Below are 21,046 nucleotides of genomic sequence, written 5' to 3'. Positions count from 1 at the left end.
TGCCATCGGATGTTCGAGCTCGGCGTGCTGTCTGACAATTTTACGTCACTTTTGTGCTCAAGACTTGAGCTAGTCTTCAAGACACTGAACAAGGGAAAAGGATTCATGCAGTCGCCAGGAGTTTGGATGCGAGTTGGATATTTTCGTTGTAATTCCCTCATTGCCATGTAGGGGAAATGTGGCTCCCCCAAAGAAAATGTACGAGAAGAATGTGGTATGATGTTCAAGGATTGGCGTAATGCGCACCATGCACCTCTTCTTCGCTTGTGAAAGAGAACTAGGGTGGCATCGAGCGCAAACTCTAACATGCATATTATTCAAACTTGGCTATGTGAATATTTTGAATTCACGATAACACGGAGCCTAAAATTGGAATCAACCTCTGAACCCAAAAATACTCTAACTTACATTTAACTTTTTTTTTAAAAAAATTTACAAAAATAAATAAAGAGAATATAGTGATGACATTGGTACTATTGAACTGAAAAGTATCATAGAGGAGTCCAAGACTTTGTAATGAATCATACCAATGTATAATAACAACCTTAATAGACCTAAAAGGAAGTGAAAACCTTCCATCAATAGTTTTTTTATTTTATTGACAAATAACAACATTAGATGTTGAGGGGCCCAAAAGGGCTAAACAATCTATCGTCTTTAAGATTTGAGGTAACTAAGAGCAGTTATCAACCAATTAAAGAAGGAATTGATGAGAGCAATAAGAGTAAAGGGTATTTTTGTAAAAAAAAACTACGCTAATGAGTGTACTCACGAGCTAACAAGTTAAACTTGGAAAATCTCAAGGTTGACTTGTTATACTTAACGAGTCTTATTTTAAGTTTGAGCTTGACACGAACTCAAATAAAAAACTGAACTGACCCAAGTTTTTTTTAGTTGAACTCGAACAGTTTGCAACCCGATTTGGCTTGGTGCAACCCCTAGTGGTATCTTGATGCTCAATGATTGGCGCCTATGTGCGGAATGACGAGTTCAAAGATGGGTTGTCATTGTTCCATAGGATGTTGGATGAGAGGGTCAGGCCTAATCGGGTAACTGTTTTTAATTTAGTTCCATGTATTTCTAAAGGAATGGTGCCGATGAACTTTGCAATCTACAAAGTTATTGTAGAGCAAGGATTTCAGTCAGAGGAATGTGTGCAGAATGCTATTATGGGAATGTATGCAAAATGCGAAAGAACTTATGATTGAAGAGAACGATTGGTGACTTGGAGTTCGATGATTGAAGCTTCGGCGCTAGCAGATTTGTCCATAGAAGCTTTAGAGCTCTTTAAAGAAACTAGGGGAGTTAGTACATTTTCAAATTGAAATGGAAAGTGAAAGTGAAAATGAATTACTTTTTTGTATTAGTAGTGTACATTATAAAAGTACAAAGTAAAATATTTTTGTGTTAGTGTGCACAATGGAAAATATAGTGGAAAATAGAGAAAGAGTTTATTAATAAAATACTCTGATAGATTTAACCTTATTAAGAGAATTATATTTAATTTTTAATTAAGAAAATAATATAAATTTACAAACTAAAATAAAAATTTTAATTTAATTAATTATAAAAAATAGAATACTCAAAAACAATGTTTAATTTTATAATGACTAGATACTTGATCAAATTCTTACTTTTAAAATATTTAAATTATCACTTTAAAATAGTAATTTAATATAATATTAAAAATCATGAATTTATATAAATACATAAATAGGTTACTTTATTATATAAAATTACTTTGATAGATTAAAAAATTATAAGATGGTTTTATTTAGCTTTTTATTAATAAAATAATATATATTTTAGTTATTCTAAATTAATAAAATAAATAGAAATTAAATTTAAAATATTAATTTAATTAATTATAAAAATAGAAAATAAAATACCTAAAAAATAATTTTTTTTTTGTAATGTCCAGATGCTTGATAAAATTCTTACTTTTACCAGATCTAAATTATCACTCTTAAATTAGTAACTAAATATAATACTAAAAATCATAAATTTATATAAATAAATAAATAGGGTACTTTATTATAAAAAAGACTCTTTGATAGAAGTATTTTAGGTTAATAATTATAAATTCACGATCAAATATTTTCTATGTAAACATACTTAATCATGAATTAATAGATTAGTAAAAGGGCATAACTCATAATATAAAAATAAATGTTTAAATAACAACATATTTAAATATTTAATATAAAAATATTAAGTACCGACGAAATTCAACCTAAATGTTCATAGTCATTAAAAATAAATAAATAACTATGTCACATTTGAGTTATGTTTCTATTAAAAGGTGTTTTAGTTATGTTAGTCTTCAATTTATGTTCAGTTGTTTAATAATGCTATGACTTATATAAATGTTAGACTTTGGGTGTAATTGGGACAAATGTAGTTTAATTGTAATTGAACTCTACTATTTTCTTTTATTATAAATAGATACTTATGTACTCAACTTACAACAAATTAGTAAAATTTCATAAATTCAACAACCATCTCCTTCTTCATCTTCTACAATAGACTCATCACTTGAATTATCCTTTTTACTTTCAACGATATCAATGTAATCCATTATACGTATATAATTATGTAATATATAACAAACAAATCTTTCACATTTCATTTGATCAACAAGAGAGATTCTGGAATAGAAAGAGTTTTCTCTCACATAATGTAATGGGAGTAAGTACATTTGACATGCAATCACTTATGTATTTACTAGATGGGAAAGATCAATATTTGATTCATGTGTACTGAAGTCAGCATTGACGAAACAAGATAAACTCTTGGTACCTGAAGGCAAATAAATTTTTTTACTTATTTGTTATCTATTATTATTTTAAATTAATTCATGTAGAATATATCTTCTATTGGAGGTAAATATTATTTAGTGAATGCTAGTTATGCAAATCTTCTAGGATTTTTGGCTCCCTATTGAGGCATTCATTATCATTTGCAATAATTTAGAGATTACCCTCCTACAACTAAGAGAGAATTGTTCAACTGAAGGCATTTATCCTTGAGGACTACTATTGGGCATACTTCTGAGGCTTTAAAAATTTATTTTAAAATATTGAAAGATGTTCCTCCATTTATTTTTTTATTTTCAGATAATGAGTTCCATCAATAATCCCAATATAATTCTAATGACACAATTTTAATTAATATAAATATATATTTGATATTAACCTACCAGTGTAGAACTAGCCAAATGGGCTACCAAATCATTGTTTGAATTAGAACCTAAAAACTCTGGTCAATATCTTGCTGTCAAATATTTTTTTTATCCTCAGGAAAGATACAAGAAGCTAATTAGGCAAGAGCTCTAATGAGATGGAGAGGAGTAAAGAAGACTGTCAGTCTCACATTGTAGAGGTCAAGAACAAGATGTACAAGTTTTTGGTGGGGAATCAATCAAACCCACAAACAAAACTGATTTTTGAAGAGCTAGAAAGGTTGATACTCGAGTCCTGGAACGGTTACGTGGATTGTCATGTTGCTATTAAATGCATTTCTAAGGTCATAGGAAGATAGATTGTTACGAGAGATGCTCACAGGGGGGTTACTCAACATAAAAGTTGAAGTTGAAGTTAGACTTAAAATTCAAGGCAATGATTTAATTCAACTTCAACTTCAAATTGGGTGTTAGTGTCCTAAAATGAAAAAAAAGTTTAAGTGCACTAGAAAACAGATTCCAATGTTAGTGCCGCAAAATAAAAAATATGATATAAACAAGAGAATGAATAACTTTTGATAATATACTTAAATAAAACATATACCTAAACAGATAATTAATCAAAATAAATATGGTTACTACACTAATAAGTGATTTAATGCAGTATTAAAATATATTAATATACTAATTAATAAAATACTATATTATATTAAAATATCAACTGGGGGGGGGGGTAATAGCCCGAAAATAGGTTTTATTAAACCAAAAAAATAGGTTAATTGAACCAAAATAATTGATCAAATGCTTGATTTAATAATATTTTAATTACCACTATTAAATCATTAATATAGTACATCAATTAAAAAATAAATAACACTGGTTTAATTTTTCCTAACTTAGGAAAAATTAAATCAATAACGTCATCTTTCTCATGGCGCTAATAATGGCAGACAGACAACGACGGGCCAACAGGCAACAACGACAGAGGTTGCACTCCGACGGTACGCCAGAGGCAACAGTACATCGGAGACCCTGCAATAGAGACGCTCTGATTGGATGCTCTGCAATGGAGCGGTGGCAAGCAACTGCGACGGAGGCTCAACGATGGCGGCTTTGCGACGGAGGCTGAGAGGGAGACGAGAGAGGGAGTGCGAAGATGGGAGGAAGAAGAGAGGGGGAAAAAAAAAATTGAGGGAGGAAAATCAAGAGGGAGAAGAGAGCACTAGACAGAAAAAAAAATCGACACGTCCCGAACGATGGCTTCAAGTGGATGATTTGCAATTTTGGGTTGAATCATGATTTCATGATTTTACCATGAGACGATTACTTGTATTTTTTAGATGACACTAGCGTTGGTGCACCACTAACGGCCTAATTCTCCCCCCCCCCAACAGGTTTAGGGGGACCGGGGACCGAAGACGTCGAAAGCTCGAAACCTTTGTTCTCCACTCTAGATGGCAGTTTGGGAATAGGGCTTTCGGCGGCCACGACGACAACCTCCTAGTCTCCTCCCAAGTAGACACTTCATCGTCGGGGCATGGGACCGAAGACGCCAAAGGCCCGAAACCTTTCCTCTCTAGACGACAGTCGGGAACAGTGCTTTTGGTGGCCACGATGACAGCCTTGCAGTCTCCTCCCAAGTAGACACTTCATCCTCCCTTACAACAAGGTTTATGCTTCTAGAAGAGGAGAAGGGGCGAAATCAGCCGTGGAGATTCCTGAACGCTGGAAAGGAAATGATCGTCCAAAGATTTTTGGGGCTTTTTATGCTCTGAAGACTTACTGGTTTTTCCGCTCAGGTTTATCTGTGCAATCCTGTCGTTATGCATTCTTTTCGATTTAATTCTGTCAAATGTGCATTTTTTTTCTTTTTGTGAAATTCTTTGCTCCTGCTAAAGGTGCAGTGATTTAATCTGAACCTTATAGCTTTTTTATATGCAATGTAGTTTTTATCTCTTCCTTTTCTTAGTTTAATCTGAATCGTATAGCTTTCTGATATGCAATGTTGTTTCTGTCTCTTCCTTTTCTTATCTTTGCAATGGAGAAGATAACAGATGGCGCCATGGTGGAAAAGGGAGAAGAAGATGTCACAGAAAGAGGTTATTTGGGAAGAGCGATGGAGAGTCACGGGGCTCGGCCGGGAAATCGAGAATCAACAGTGGATAAAACAAAAGAACAAGGTTGTTTTGTTGTCTTCCACGTAGGTCGCGGGGTGTCATGTTGAAGTGCACACCGATTTGTTTTTTTTTTTTTTGTCCCATGCTTTGCGAGCTGGTTAGTTTAATTGTCGTGAATCAACAAATTTGGGTGATAGCCGAAGGCGTTGGTCCATCGGTGCCTTAGGGGCAATCAGATGCACCAGTGTCACGCAGTGACAACCAGCGTATAAAAAGAAATTCAGAATTATGACAATAGCGGAGAGCTTTTGCCACTTATGATCAGTGTTCACAAGAAAGAGACGGTTCCATGTCGCATCAGCCTACAAGAACCGGCCTGGCGAGAGGAGGGTCTGGTTTTTGTTCATACAAATGGGGACTTCTTATATTGTTTTCTAGCACAAAGAGAAAAAGCGAGAGTTTATAAATTTATACCAAATATATAGTTTTTATTTGGGTGATTGTAAATTGATATTGATATTTTGATGTTTTTGTGTTTGATTATTGAATAAGGTTTATGCATAATATTATGAATAATTTTATGTAGAGTGTGTAGATAGTTTTATTCATGGTTTATGTATAAAAGTTATGTCCAATTTTATGTAAAATTTATGTATAGTTTATTTGATATGTATTTTATGTAACGTTTTAAATGTTTTAAACGTATGGTGGAGCTTAAACTCAGTTAAAATTATTAGGCTTAAGCTTGATTAAAATTTTATGCTCGAGGATGGGCTCGGCTCAAGCTTGAGTTCGAGTTTGAAATATTTAAATCAAACCCAACTTGAACATCGGCAAATTCGGGCTTAACTCGACTCGATGCCACCCCTACATATGAGAGACACCATTTGCCACAAATGCTTTGAATACTTTGTACGAGAAAATAATTTCTTTATAAAAGTGTGACAACTGATCAAATATGAAAATTTAATTTTGAAGCTTCGAAGTCATTGTGATACTCCATTACGCGGTAAACTTGGGATAGAGACATGCCCTCTAAAGTGGACCACTGATCAACGAATGGACCTTGGAGAAAGTCTGGAGTTGGAAACCTGGAAGGATATTTTTGTTTGGAACCCCACGGAAAAGAAGAAAAAAAAAAGGAGAATTTGACCATTATTATTCCAAACCATGAAAAAGAAAATAAAATAAAAATTTAACCATTATTATTCCAAACCATGAAAAAGAAAATAAAATAAAAATTTAACTATTATTATTCTAAAAAATAGTCAATTATAAGGAGAATTTGATCATTATCTTATTTTTACTAACTATTTTTAGAAATAATAATGGTCAAATTATTATTTTCCTTTATTTTCCTTGGATTCCAAAGAGACCCTTCTCATTTTCTTTTATTTTCTTTGAGTTCCAAACAAAACCTTTAGTCTTTTTGGAATCCAAAGAAAAGAAGAAGAAAAAGGGAGAAAATGTATTTTCTATTGGTTGTAAGTAGAGAATCATTAAGAAAAAACAAGAATAAGAGAGAAAATCATAAAAGTTTTCTCTCACAAAATTATGAAATTTGGGGAAAAAAGAAAAGCAATAGAATCTTAAGAGAAAATTTTAATCGTAAATTTTAATCGTAAAAGTTTTAACATTTATTAATTTTCATTTTTTTAATTTTCTACGTATATCAAAACAAGAAAAATTATATTCCCCTTTCGCTGTCTCTATCATTTTTCATGGGCATAATGTTTTCTTTGTCTTTCTCTTCCTTGTTTCTCTTTCTCGTTCTCTTTCGTTTTTCTCTCTGCTCTGTGTTCCAAACACAGCGACAGGCTTGGTCGTCCACAAACTTGGGGCAATAAAGGCCACTAACTCAAATTTTCTAATTGCGCGTTGATTCGGGACACATACGGAGGATTTTTAAGTCATCTAGCCGTCGAAAATTCAACATTCACTCTTTGTTCTCCTTCATATAGTTGACAAGTTCATCTTCTGCTCGAGGCAGACACGCAGCCACTCTAGTGTCAAGAGAGATGAAAAGGACAGGTAGCTGAAATGATTTCCTTCACCAATGCCTTCAGTCAAATTAACACCAAATGACTGGTCTTGATCAACTACCACGCCCCATTAAGCTTTCCGGGGAGGATTCTTCATGCATCAGTCGAAACAAAAATTTCATGATATGGAGTTTGATAATAGAAATTGTATGTGTATTTTGCCCTTTTTCCTGTTTACAAGGCTTCCGGTACAGTTTCTGAGAAATTTCAGAAACGCGGAAGAGATTGCCACCGAGAAAAGACTCCATTTCCCGCCATCGTGGGCACAATTGTGAATACTAAAACCGAATATCTAGGCGACACGTGTCTAGGGTGACTAAATTCTGGAAAGTGGACTTAGACCCGGGAGCAATATTCTGGAAGATAGCTTCCCGGCGGAAGCTTCCGCTGAAGGTGACGGGCAAGGCGAGGCAAGCTGCTGCCTTTTCTACCCTTCGCCTTGTTCTTCTATGTACTACCGTAGTTAGCAAACGGCCGGTTCATCTCATAAGCTGCGTATTTGGTATATCGTCGCCCTTTTTCGAATCCCGAAACACAAATTTCACGCTAAAGAAATCGATTCAACTACCTCGATGGCATCCAACAAGATCGACTTGAAGCTAATCTCCTGCAAAGATCTAAAAGTCTTCAATTTCTTCCAGAAACTATCTGTCTACGCCGTCGCTGCTCTCGGAACAGGCGATAGGGAAAAGGGGACCCGGAAGCAGCTTCAGAAGACGCCGATTGACAGAGAGGGAGGTGGAAACCCTGAATGGAACCACGAGGTTCGGTTTGATTTGGATGAGATCCATTCCGGCGGCCTCAATTCTCTCTTTATCGAGATCGATCTGCTCTGCGACGGGATATTCGTCAACAAGAATGTCGGAGAAGTCCGCGTTCCCGTCTCGGATTTGATCGGTGAGTTCAACGGGTTGATGCGGTTCGTCAGCTATCAGGTGAGGAGCACAGACGGGAAATCGAACGGCGTTTTAACTTTCTCGTATGTAGTGAATTGGCATGGGAAAATTGGCGGGGCCGATCTGCCTTCGGTATACTCCGCACCGGTAGTGTACCCGCCGGAGAAACAGCAGGCACAGAAACCCCCGCAATCGATGGCGACAGACGGGAAACCGAACGGCGTTTTAAATTTCTCGTATGCAGGGAATTGGAGTGGGAAAATTGGCGGGGCCGATCTGCCTTCTGTATACCCTGCACCGGTAGTGTACCCGCCGGAGAAACAGCAGGCACAGAAATCCCCGCAATCGATGGCGACAGACGGGAAACCGAACGGCGTTTTAAATTTCTCGTATGCAGGGAATTGGCATGGGAAAATTGGCGGGGCCGATCTGCCTTCTGTATACCCTGCACCGGTAGTGTACCCGCCGGAGAAACAGCAGGCACAGGAACTCCCGCAATCGATGGCGACGGCCGCGGCCACGATTGATTACATTCATCCACAGTATGCACCATTGCAGATAACCTATTCCTATCCCCCTCTATCGGTGCCCATGTATGACCCTCCTCCGGCGACTTTCTGCTATTCTCCGCCGACGCCGACGGTCTATCATACGCCGCCGTATGGACACAGTTACTCCATAACCAACTACCCGACGGTTGACCGGCCGGAGCCCGTCGAACCGTGGCGACGATTCGGATATCCTACGCTGGGGCAGACGGAGTCGCCCATGGATAACACGTGGTCTGATGGACTCTATCCTACCATTGGCTGATGCATGCTTGCCCATCGACCACAGCGACCAACCATGATGCATCGAGTGTTGGAAGGGTTTTGTTACTAATTGGCCTCATTAATTATTTAGTGTTTCATATGTGTAAACAGTCTAGGAGCAAATTTGGGGAATATGGAGACTGAAATTTTGTGCAGTCTTGGTTAATTTCAAGGATTACCTGCCAGGCTACGAATGGATTACAGTACAAATATCTGATTTTGTCATGAAAAAGTTTATTTATTCGATGTCTCTCTTGCTGGTTTACGTTACTATGCCATCAAAACTTGATAATCGTTCAATTAGGATCCTGTTCAACTGTAAAAAAAACATGGCCAATTGAACCCGATGTAACCTGTGGGGTCAAATCAGGGGGTTAGACTCGACCCCCCTTGCAAAAGGCCAGCTGCCCCATCCACCTCAAGTTTGATACCATGTTAACAACCTGACATCATAATGTAAATTAGAAAATTAAAAATAAATAGCTGAGGGGGAAAATGCTAAAGAGGACATCAATATCAATAGCTGAGGGGAAATTTCTCCTATGGAAATATTTTTTTAAATTTTTTTTAGCCTGTTTCAATGCTTTTAGTATAAAGTTAATCATTTCGGAATTTTGATATAAAATTTATTATATTATGAAACTATACTTACTCTTAAAAATTTATTTTTTCATATAAAATATTTTCTTCATTTCTTGTTAAGTTATTATTAAAAAATTAATAAGTTTTATGGCCATAATTTTTATAAATACATTTTTTTGTTTAAAATAAGAATTTTAAATAGTTGAGATATTTTAAATCAATAATGTAGATAATAATATTTAAAATAAGTTTGAAATTCACCATAAAATTGTGTAATTCTAAAATAAAAAAGTGTATTACAAATTTTTTTTATATATATGTTTTAAAAATTATCTTATATATATAGATTTTTTTTGTTTCTTCATAAATAGAAAATATATCATCTCGTTAGGTTGAGATTGGGGAATTGCGATAATAAAAAATTAGTGAGGATTAGCAAAATTTTCATAATATATTAAGACGCATTATCATTTGGGTAATGTGAACCAATGTGACAATATTAATAATAATAAATTTTTTTTCAAAATTCACTATGCATATATAACCTCTATTATACAGAGTTTATATCTATATCAAATTTATTTTTGTCGTTACATATATGGTCCATTTACGCTGAGGTGTCCCTCTTTCTTTTCACTCGTAGAAGGGAGAGGAACTTGATCAAATGCATTGTCAAAGGAGATTTTAGCACATAAATATATTTATGTAATTTTAACATATTTTTTGATAGAGTGAAAATATGAAAGAATCACTCAAAATTGTCCCCTAACTAGAATTTATAATAATTTAAACTATTATGAAAAAATATTTTGACTCAAAATAATTGAATAAGAAGTACTATATCAAAAATATTATTAGTCGGTTGTTTATAATTATCTTTTATGTTACTAATGGAATTTGAGGACTATAATTATTATATTGTTACTATTTTACCCTTTTAATAATTGTAATATATCATTATTATTTATAATAATTAAAATAAATATGTTATAAATGTAAACAAGTGAATTAAAAGTTTATCATAATTATATTCTAAAATTTTCTATCTTCTAAAAAATTTAATCATTTTAGAATTAATTTTAGATCAAATAATAAGTATATTAAATACATTTTTAATTAAAATTTAAGTAATTATCTTAAAAAAATTATTTATGTTGATACTAAGTACTATATGCTAGAGATAGAGATAAACATAGTGATACATATAAAGATAATGATAGAGATAAAGATAACTAGTGTTTGAATTAGAGATAGACTCAGATTGTAGAGTCCTAATCACATACAATCTCTCTGTGTAATTCTATAAATAGTTTACACTTGATCAATAATAATCATGACAATATTATTCATCATTCCTAAATTCTATATGGTATCAAAGCCTCCAATCGATTAATCATAACCAGTCTGCCATCGCTGGAAATCTTTATCAGAAGCAGGCAACCAAAAAGAAAACCTATACTCCTAACAATATATGTAGTAGTGCGAGTAATGATCAATCCCACGAAGAGTGATTAGTCTACTTTTATGTTTCGTGAACAAGGATGGGGGGATTTGAGTATAAAGAAGATACTTTAAAAAAACCAACAACATAGAAACAATTCAAATTAAAGGAATCAAAATCAATCAAAAGAACAAACCTTGGTCTAAATCAATATCCACCATCGAAATTTCACAACTGATCATCGATGCAAGCATATATCAATTTGCACTTGAATAGTCACCGTTGAAACTATCTTCCTATCTCTCCTATCGTAGTTAATTAGAAAACAAGTGATACAATTAACCCTAACTACTAAACAACCCAAGACAAGCGTTAAAGGTTTAATCTAGCAACAACCTTAAGAATTAGAGAGATTGATGAAGCTACACGACACAAGCACAAGCAACTACATTTAATTTAGTCCAACGTTCTTCTCAAGATCTAATAATTCTTAATGTAACAAATCATCAAATCTTGATTGCTTCACAGGTTAGAGAGATCAAACAATTATGAATTTGAAATCGAACCTAGCAGTAGATTGCAACGAGTAATAAACTAGTAGGCCTCCTAGGAATTAATCGAGACAATCATGAACGAAAATTTCAGAAGAACATCAGATACTTAAAACATAAATAGAATGATGAAAATAAATCAGATATTACAGTTGTATTGATATCAAGTCTTCAGTTTCCTTTGACCAAGTCATAAAGTTTAGCCATGCAGGGCTATGAAGAAATCTAAAGCAAAAAACTAGAAAAATGAGAGAGGAAAAGTTGGAGATAAGAAAATGACGTCTGGGAGCACTGAACTCATTTTCTCCTTTTATTCCCCTTCTTTTTCCTAGTTTAGGGTTTTTCTTTTCGTGCATCCGGTCTGTGTCACAGTGCCCGTGCCACGACTTCAAGCCCGATTTCGACCCGGATGAAACTCGTATTTCCAAAAATTCAAAACATAAAATTTTTAGAACGTTTTCTTGGAATTCCATAGCATCTTAAATCATCTCCATCAGAATCACCCAATTATCTTCGTTTTGCACTTAACGCTTACATTTGCATCCTAAATCAAAATATAAGAATAATGAGTATATTTAGGCACCAAATAATTTATAAAAGCGTAAACATTAAGAGATAAAAATATGACATTTTGCATTCTCATCAAATTCTCCCACACTTAGCTTTTGCTTGTCCTCGGGCAAAAATCAAATTCACTTTCCCAAAAATACCAAGGTTGTAACGCCATCAACAAAAAACAACCAAACTCTTCAAAACTCATAACATATCATGAACAAACATTCTTAAACAACTTAAAATTACTTAGTAAGCATTTTCATTCAAAGATGGAGTAAACTAAATACGTAGACTCTCACAGAAATAGACATTCGACTCTCATGTGGTTGAAGGGTATGTGTTTCTCTCAAATTCATTCCAATGAAAATGATCTACCACAGGCTTGCATATCTCCTCATTCTCCACCACTCAGATCACATGCATAACACAAATCATAAGGACTTTTCAAGGGTTATAATGGGGTTTCGGATCAAGGTGGGAAATATTTGGGATAACTCAAAAGCCAACGAAACTAGTGGAGCAAAAATGAATCAACTCAAGCTCGAATATATTAGACATGTAAAACCAATCACTCTACTCAACATTTTCTTCAATTTGTATCTATCTCGTATAAATAGACCCCTTTCTTGGAATTTTAGGAGGAATTATGAACACTGACAGTTTGTAACTTTAAAAGCCATTCCCTCCGTCACTTCCTTTCTTATTTTTTTTCTCTTCAATTTTTTTTTAATAACAATGGAACTCATGAATTTAGGATGAAAACATGTTCCATTTCACCTGTCATTGCCATACCACAAATCCAGACACCCCACACTTTTTTTTGCACACCCACACGAACTATAATGATGAACAATACTCCAACTAGCTCTACGGCTTGGGTAAAGGTTTTTTTTTTTTTCAAGTTTAAAACTTGTAACGTGGGTTCACACACACACAAAAAAAAAACCAATAAATCTCAAAGGAGTTCAACAAAAGGAAAAAAAATTAATTACAAGGTAGGCTATTTGGCTTATGTAGCTTATAACAAAGGGCCTTAATCATGTTCATGCATAATTGTGTCAATGTGACCTCAAAGAGAATCAAGGTAAGTTCTAGAGAAACAAATCCATGGAAGATTATCTCTCATGAAAGAAAATAGTGAGATTGATATGGATGTGTTAGTCTAAAGACTCAAAATCTCACCGGTTTTTTGTCTAATTCATTCTCAGTTGGAAGATTACTTATTCAATCATGTTATGAATCTTTCAAGAGCCTAATTTAATCTTGCTCATGACATACACAACCAAAATCATTAAAAGCCACAAAAACAAAGAAATATTTTTTCATAATTTTTTTAAAAACAAAATTGGAACACAACCTAAATCCCCTCCCTCACACTTAGAACTTACATTGTCCCCAATGTAAGGTGAAATGTAAAGAGAAGGAAAAAATAACCAAAATCCCCTAGGGGGTAGTAAGGGGGTGACGACGATGAGAGAGGGTTCAGAGCAACTGCTCTAGCTGGGGTACGACGAGGTGAGGGCAACGTTACGGGAGTCCGTGGAGACGATGATGAGAGGTAGAGAAGGCGATGCGTGGGGGGAAGGATTAGGTGCGGCAGCGGTGGCCGCCGAAAAATTTCCCAAATCCCCCCAAATCCGCCTCTAAATTAACGAGTCGGCTCGCGAGCCGTCGAGCCGAATTTGGCTTTGGTCGAGCTTGGCTCGTTAGTTTAAACGAACCAATTTTGGATCTCGAGCTCGTCTCGAGCTTGAGATATACCGAATCGAACCGAGCCGGCTTGGTTCGAAGCCACCCCTAATGGCAACCTCCAATTCATCTTTTCTATCAAGTTCAAACACTTTATGTGCGAAAGAATCAATCACATCAATAGAATAAACAAGATTATCATCACCAAGATATTTCATGACATTATAAATGTCAAACTTAACAATTTCACCATCAAATTCCATGGTAAATGTGCCACTATGAACATCTATCTTAGTCTTGGATGCCTTTAAGAATGGTCTTCTTAACAAAATAGGAGTAGTTTGGTCACCATTTTCCATATCAAACACATAGAAATTAGTAGGAAAAATCAAATCATTAACTTGCACAAGAACATTCTCAACTACACCCTTAGGATAGGCAATAGATCGGTTAGCCAATTGAATCACAACACCAGTTTTATTCAAAGGTCCAAGTTTCAAAGAAGCATATATAGAATATGGCATGACATTAATCGAAGCTCCTAAATCTATCATGGTCTTCTCAAATTTAGTGTTACCTAACATACAAGGGTTATTAAACATACCTAGATCTTTGCACTTTGCAGGGATTTTTCTTTGAATAATTACAGAAAGATTTTGCCCTTACATCCTTTATGTTTTTGTTTCCCTTTAATTGTGCAAAGTTCTTTCAGGAATTTAGCATAACGAGGAACTTGTTTAATAACATCTAAAAATGAAATATTTACTTCATATCAATGAAAAGTCTCATATAAATCTTTATTTTGCTCATATTTTCTAGAATTTGTCAAAACCTGAGGAAAAGGAGGGACTGGTTTATAATCAGAAAGAGGTGGAAACTTACGCTTAGGTACGTCATCATCATTGGGAACATTCCTGTATGCAATGACGTTTTTCTCCTTTTCTTGCTCCGACGATGCAGGGGTTAGAGCGACTTCATTTGACGAAAGATAGGACACTATGGAATGGTGTATCCTTTTTCACGACACCACTAGCAACGACCGAGGTTGGGTCGAGGCTGAGATCGACCATTTGAAGTAACGATGTTGGTGAGACCTGAGGAGTTATAGGTGGGCTATAGAAGGACGCCCCAAGTTGTCGTTGATTATGATTACCTGACTTGAGAGAATTGGCTGGATTTGCATAAGCTAGAAGTGGAGAGGAGTGAGTTTTATTGACACATAGCGAAAGTTCTTTGTTGAAGAGTTTTTTATGTAGTTCATCAAAAGAAATTGACATGTCACGACCATTGATAATATCAACAAGTGGCTTGTAATCATCGTCGAGTCCATCCAATTTTTTTTCAGTTAGATCCTCTTTATCTATAGGTTTTCCTAGGGCCGCAAGTTCATCTACATGTGTGTTAATAACTGCATATACTCGAAAATTGTTTGAGTTCCCTTAGTGGCATGCTTGAGTTGTTCCTTGATCTGCTTGATGTGACCACGAAGATCAGGCATAAGTACATGTCAGAAACTTCCAGGCTTCATGAGAGGTCCTTGATTGAGTAATAAGAGGAATGAGAGACAACATGAGAGAGCTGACAAGAGCACAAAAAATCAGATTGTCTTAACGAAGCCTTGTATGGTATTTTGGATTGGGACCGACAAGATTATTGACTGTCTTTGTGGCTGAGGGCGTTGGATGATAGCCATCAATGAACTTGTAGAGATCATAACCAATAAGAATAGCATCAATCGAAATCTTCCAACAAACATAATTGGTAGATTTGAGTTTCACATAATTGTGGATGCCGATCATCGTAAAAGGTTTGGTTGTGCCATGGGCATTTGGATGGTGGTTTGAGTCTCTTCGGGAGCCATGAGCACGAAGTCAAATAATGCTTTGAGAAGCAGGGGAAGAAGGGTTCCAATTGCGGGATGTCTGGCCCTCGGCGACGATGGCTAAAATGCACAACAGCTATAGGCAACGATAGTCGGCAGTGATTTGGAACTGAGAGACAATGAGCAGTTAGTCGTAAACTGAGACTTTTTTTTTCTTCCCGCATGGGGCTCACACGGACGGTACGCACATCATATTTAACCTTGCGTGCATTGTCTGGTTTATTCCTTTGGTGGAATCTCATTGGGACTAATGGTGTGGGTGTTGGAAGGCCGCGCTAGTGGATTAGCTACGGTTAGTGGTGGCTTTCAGAGGCTCTAACGGGGTAAGGGGGGATGTTAACAATTGAGAGTTGTAGAGATGGAGGGACAGAGGGCAGTTGCGGGACGGTGGAAGTCCCTATGGCTGAGCTGTGGTCGGCAACAGTGCTTGGAAGCTCTGTCGAAGCTCGGCTTATGCGTGGACGAGCGTGTGGCACAATGAGGAATTTTCGAAGGGGGATTACAGGGGCGATGCAGAGGACGAGAAAAAAAAATTTCAGAGGTTGGGAGAAAAGAAAGGGAATTTTCCTAAAATACCCATTTAAAATAAATTATTTTTAAAAACACTGACGTCATCAAAAAATTTCTAAAACTACCCAACTTTGACTGGTCAAATGCCTATGTGTGCAGTCAAAAGCGACACAAGCTTTGACTGCTTATGTGTCGACACGTAATCAATTCAATAAACATAGATTGACACGTCGTCTGACACGTCATTATTTTACCACGTCATCTGCCACAGATGCCACATCATTAAATGAAAAAATTAAATAATTTTTAAAAAAATTCAAAAAATCAGATACATTTTTATTACCTAGTATCTACAATATTGGACATTTATCTTAGGGAAAAGTAATAAATTTTATGTCTCGAAGCCAAAAATAAGAAAAACCAAAATTATTAATAATTTTGATTACTTAAAAGTAATTTGGTTTGTAAATTAATTATTTGACAAATAAAATTTTAAAATTCTACTTAAAATCATGATAAATCTAATAAAAACCTATAGAAATGAAAATAATATGATTAATCATGTTAACATATTAATTAATATATTATTAAATTATTTTCAAGCAAGTATTTTTAAACTAAATCATCACTATTTTTATTTATGTTACTTTTTTATAACAGAATAAAATAATAAAATAAATAATTAGTTATAATTACCACCCTTTGCGAATCGAGCCTGCAGATTGAAAAGGGTTTAGCAAAGTCTATGAAGGTTAAAAAATTGAATAGAACAACATATCGGATTCCGTCATTTTTAAGGATCGAAAAACGTTGATGCAATAAAACATTATTCATCCATTTGAACTGCCATGACTGATCTCATCACATTTGCAAGTTAGGCTAGTTGGGTTAATTGAATCAGAAAACAGTGCGTTCCATTCAGAAACAGAACCCAATCCACTGTTATTCACAAAAAAAATTAATACAGTGATTAGATTCAAGAGGGGAGTGGAGACGAATAATGAGAAGCTAGGGGGGGGGAGAGAAGGCGTCGAGAGATAGGTCGAGAGGCGACAACAAGAGAGCGAGCGGCAGCAGGGGAGCGAGCGGCGGCAGTAGGAGAGCGAGCGGTGGCAACGGCTAGAGGAGAGGGGGCAAGAGGAGATGCGAGGAAAAAGATCGAGGAAGAGAGATTTTTTAGAAAAAAACATAAAAGTGAGGGCTTACATGGCACGATATGTATTTGATTTTTTTATTTTTTTAAAAAAATATTTAATTTTTTTATTTAATGACGTGTCGACCTATGTTACTGCACTGATGATGTGGCGACACATAAACAATCAAAACTTACGTGTCGCTTTTGACTGCACACATAGGTATTTGACCGGTCAAAGTTGGGTAGTTTTAGAAATATTTTGATGACGTCGGTGTTTTTAAAAATAATTTATTTTAAATGGGTATTTTAAGGAAATTCCCAAAAAGAAATGAGATGACAAAGGCAGTTGCGGCTCTAGGTCTTCAGCGACTAGAAGAAGAATTGGTCAGAGGGATTGATCAGAGGGAGAAGACGATGATGTCTTGTGCCTGCTCTGATATCATTTAGAAATTCAGAGAGAAAAAGAAAATAATTTTCACTGTCCTCTTTCATGAGGTATGAAGGTATTTATAGTTTTACAGAAAGCAGTGTGGCAGGAGAGGAAGTTTACAATTCCTATTTGACTTCAGCTATGTGTTGTAGCTGGATACATAGTACAATTTAAGCTTATCCTAATGTTATTTGGGTGCTGAATAGATTCTCCAAACAATTTCATGTATGTATTTCTATATGACAATGAAAACGTAGACACCACCACGTAGGGGACAACCAACAACTCTTGAATGAAATAGAGCAATATTCACCGTTTTCCTTGCACGAAATCTGAAAGTGGGCGTTTTCATTCCATTGCCAGTCACTAGAATTGGGTCCCATAGAGAGAAGTATAAGGCAAGACAGCCTAGCAATGTCTCTTACTGATGCCCACGAGAATGAGTGAAAGGGAGGTGGGTGACCCTTACGATAAGTCTTTAATGATATGTGGTCTTCCTCCATTTCTGGACATTTTGCTGCAACTCTCTTTCTTCCTTTCCTTTCGTCCTGTCTCAGATTTTACAATAAACTGAAATTTAGAGGGGGAGAGAGAGTGGAGAGATGGAGCTTTCTCAACTTAATCTGTGTAGACGTTTCATGAATGTCAAACTTTTCAGCATCGGTTAGGTTTTTAGTCAAATCTGTGTCACTCAAAATGACAAAGTGGAGTGTCCTGGCATGCCGCAATAGCTTATCATCGGGTTCATCCGATAAAGATAAAGGGTGGCTAGAGGCTGGCATGCCGATTTGATTCGCGATTTAATTGAATCACTTACCTGGGATTTGAAAGGTGTGAGATACACGCAATGGTTTGCCCTGTTTTAAAGATAAGTGATTCAATTTGATAATTGATAAAGATAAAGATAAAGAGGCTGGTTTTTTAATAAAGCTAGAAGAAAATCAAATTAAGTTTGCCGAGAGAGAGAGAGAGAGAAGCAGAGAGGCGGACCCAAAAAAGAAGCAAACACATATGGGTATCTGAAATTAAAAGGAGATACCCAAAATTCAAATCCGAAAGCTCTGACAGGAAACAATCAGACACCATAGTCCCCAATATGCTTAATAGAACACCTAAAACACAGACGAAGTAGGGGATCGGAGGACGAAGAGGAAAGAATAATGAAATTTACGTGGATACAGCGGTGAACCCAATCTTCGAATTTCCAAACCAGAACTCTAGCTAGGCTGGCAATGGCCGACCATCTTCCCGGGTAAAAATTGATGAAATTTTATTATTCCGGGTACAGCATATATAACATGTATGTACGTATGGAGTACTGATGCTGTACATGCATGTATTAATCTACTGCAATGGTGGCAAAGATGGCGATGATGATGAGGGATTAATGAAGGCTTTAGCAGCCCCTGGCAAGCATCTCCTGGTACTCCGTTTCCTGGTATTGAAGCAACGCTGTGCAGCTCTGTACCCTCAGCTGCTCATAGAACCTCTTGATGAACTCCTCGGCCTTGGCGTCCACCTGTGTCGTACCGCCGTCGGCCTCTTCCACGCCGGAGTAGTTGGATACTCTAACGGAGAAGGGGGAGAGCATGGGACTAAGCTTCTCGCCGGGGGCGAGATCCGTTCCATCGAGGCGGAAGTTGAAGGATTCCGGCGAGGGATATTCGATCTTGTGGACGGGGATGACGGCCATGGGCGCGGGTGGGGTCTCCTCCTCAGGCTCGTCCTGGACGTTGATGCATGGGAAGTGAGTGATTGAAGGGAAGTAATGATGCTTCCTCTTCCCGACGTGGAAAAAAACAGGATTCGGACTGTTACTGCATGAGAACTCGTATTCCTGTAAGCCATATCCACGTACGGGAACTCTGGAGGAAGAATGGTGGTGGTGGTGGTGGTGATGGATTAGGTTGCTGAGGGTCTTCTTTCCCAGGACCTTCCCACGCTTCATCATCAAGTTCATGTCCATGATGAGCTTTCTCTTGGAAACGAGACCCTTCCTCATCATGTAGAAGGCGATTCTCAAGAAATTCCACAACCTCTTCGCCAGCACAGAATTTACACGCGGATGGACCTCCATTTTTTATATCTACTCAAACCAAACATAAGCCTCCCAGAAAACCAACACTAGAATCAGAAATTAAGAAGCAGAAAGAATCAATACAAAGCAAGCTTGAACACAAAAAAGATCGATTTCTGCGCGAGATAATTGAGAGGAATTATAAATAAACGATGGAGGCAGGTTTTCTTCTGCGAGGTGTGTGAACCTCGCAGAAGAAAGAAAACCCTTTTGAGAGACAGAGACAGAGAGGTGGGTGTTTTTATAGGGAAGCGAGACACAGAGAAGACTTGAAAGTGAAGAAGTGGAGGCGCGCAGCAGCAGCTACCTCCTTTTTCAAAAGAATCCAACCACCGCAGCTAAGCGTGGCTTTTCCTTTTTCTTTCACAGAACAACTGATAATTAATTCTAATCTCATTTGAAAAGTTTGAATCGGAGCCTGTGCCAGCTAAACCACCAACAAGGAAGCCCTTCCTCTTCCCTATTTACCCTACCAACTCGCTGGATAATCTTCAAATCCCTCGGATGTTTGGGGTGACGGAGTAGAAGACGACAAATTTCACCTCAATAATTTTCAATTTTTATACCTGCATAATATGCAAACAAGAAAGACTCAAAGACCATCCATACGGTTTCTTGGGAAATATCTTCAATCTTTGATTACACAAAGATTAAAGAAATGAACTGGAGAAGCTTCTTGGTTAGTCTTTTATTTCTTAATTTAACCAAGTTTTTGTTTTCTTTTAATCATGGACTCTAGGTAGGCCCATGTTCTGGTGGGTGGCCTATGGCTCGTGGGTTTGGACGTTTTCATTAAATAAGGATCATAGGTACAAGCACTCCAGAAACTTCAGGTATTGGTTCAATCGATTCACTTAAAAGTTAATCGTTATGTTAAATTCAGCTTAAGGCTCGTGACACTGGGCCCACGAGATGAACGGTTGGGATCACGGATTAGAAAGGACTAACACTCATGTGGAAGGAATTTAAAACGTGATTTTCTCTTTCGATTTTTCTTCTCCTCTTATATCGTACGGAAAAGCTACGAATGACCGTGAGTGCCGTCTGGTGCTTTTTGAGACACTATGGGCCCACGACAAAAAATGAGATGCTTAAAGGAGATAACGGGAAGGAGAGGGTGCCACCACTTTTCATGTGGACGGTGGC

The 21,046-nt window shown here is 36.5% G+C and overlaps 2 protein-coding genes and 1 long non-coding RNA gene across 3 annotated transcripts; 2 read left to right on the top strand and 1 right to left on the bottom strand.

Moving 5' to 3' along the window:
• Positions 1-4,637: 4,637 nt before the first annotated feature.
• On the top strand, positions 4,638-5,577 carry LOC137944095 (uncharacterized). Its single transcript, XR_011110786.1, has 2 exons — positions 4,638-4,980; positions 5,229-5,577. It is a non-coding gene; the product is annotated as an uncharacterized lncRNA (long non-coding RNA).
• A 2,096-nt stretch (positions 5,578-7,673) lies between these two features.
• LOC137944079 (protein SRC2 homolog) lies at positions 7,674-9,203 on the top strand. Its single transcript, XM_068789597.1, has one exon. It carries the CDS (start codon positions 7,913-7,915, stop codon positions 9,047-9,049), a length of 1,137 nt encoding a protein of 378 aa, XP_068645698.1. The 5' UTR covers positions 7,674-7,912; the 3' UTR covers positions 9,050-9,203.
• Positions 9,204-18,969: 9,766 nt separating this feature from the next.
• LOC137957546 (uncharacterized) lies at positions 18,970-20,109 on the bottom strand. Its single transcript, XM_068805154.1, has one exon. The coding sequence runs from the start codon at positions 19,898-19,900 to the stop codon at positions 19,220-19,222; it is 681 nt and encodes a 226-aa protein (XP_068661255.1). The 5' UTR covers positions 19,901-20,109; the 3' UTR covers positions 18,970-19,219.
• Between the last annotated feature and the right edge of the window lie 937 nt (positions 20,110-21,046).

Source organism: Aristolochia californica, unplaced genomic scaffold (assembly GCF_029961685.1).
Source record: "Aristolochia californica isolate CCGP_79_NKW_82.1479 unplaced genomic scaffold, dmAriCali1.0.hap1 SCAF_1, whole genome shotgun sequence".
Taxonomy (NCBI): domain Eukaryota; kingdom Viridiplantae; phylum Streptophyta; class Magnoliopsida; order Piperales; family Aristolochiaceae; genus Aristolochia; species Aristolochia californica.
The sequence above is the reverse complement of the archived record's forward strand: the minus strand, read 5'-3'. Positions and strand labels throughout refer to the sequence as shown.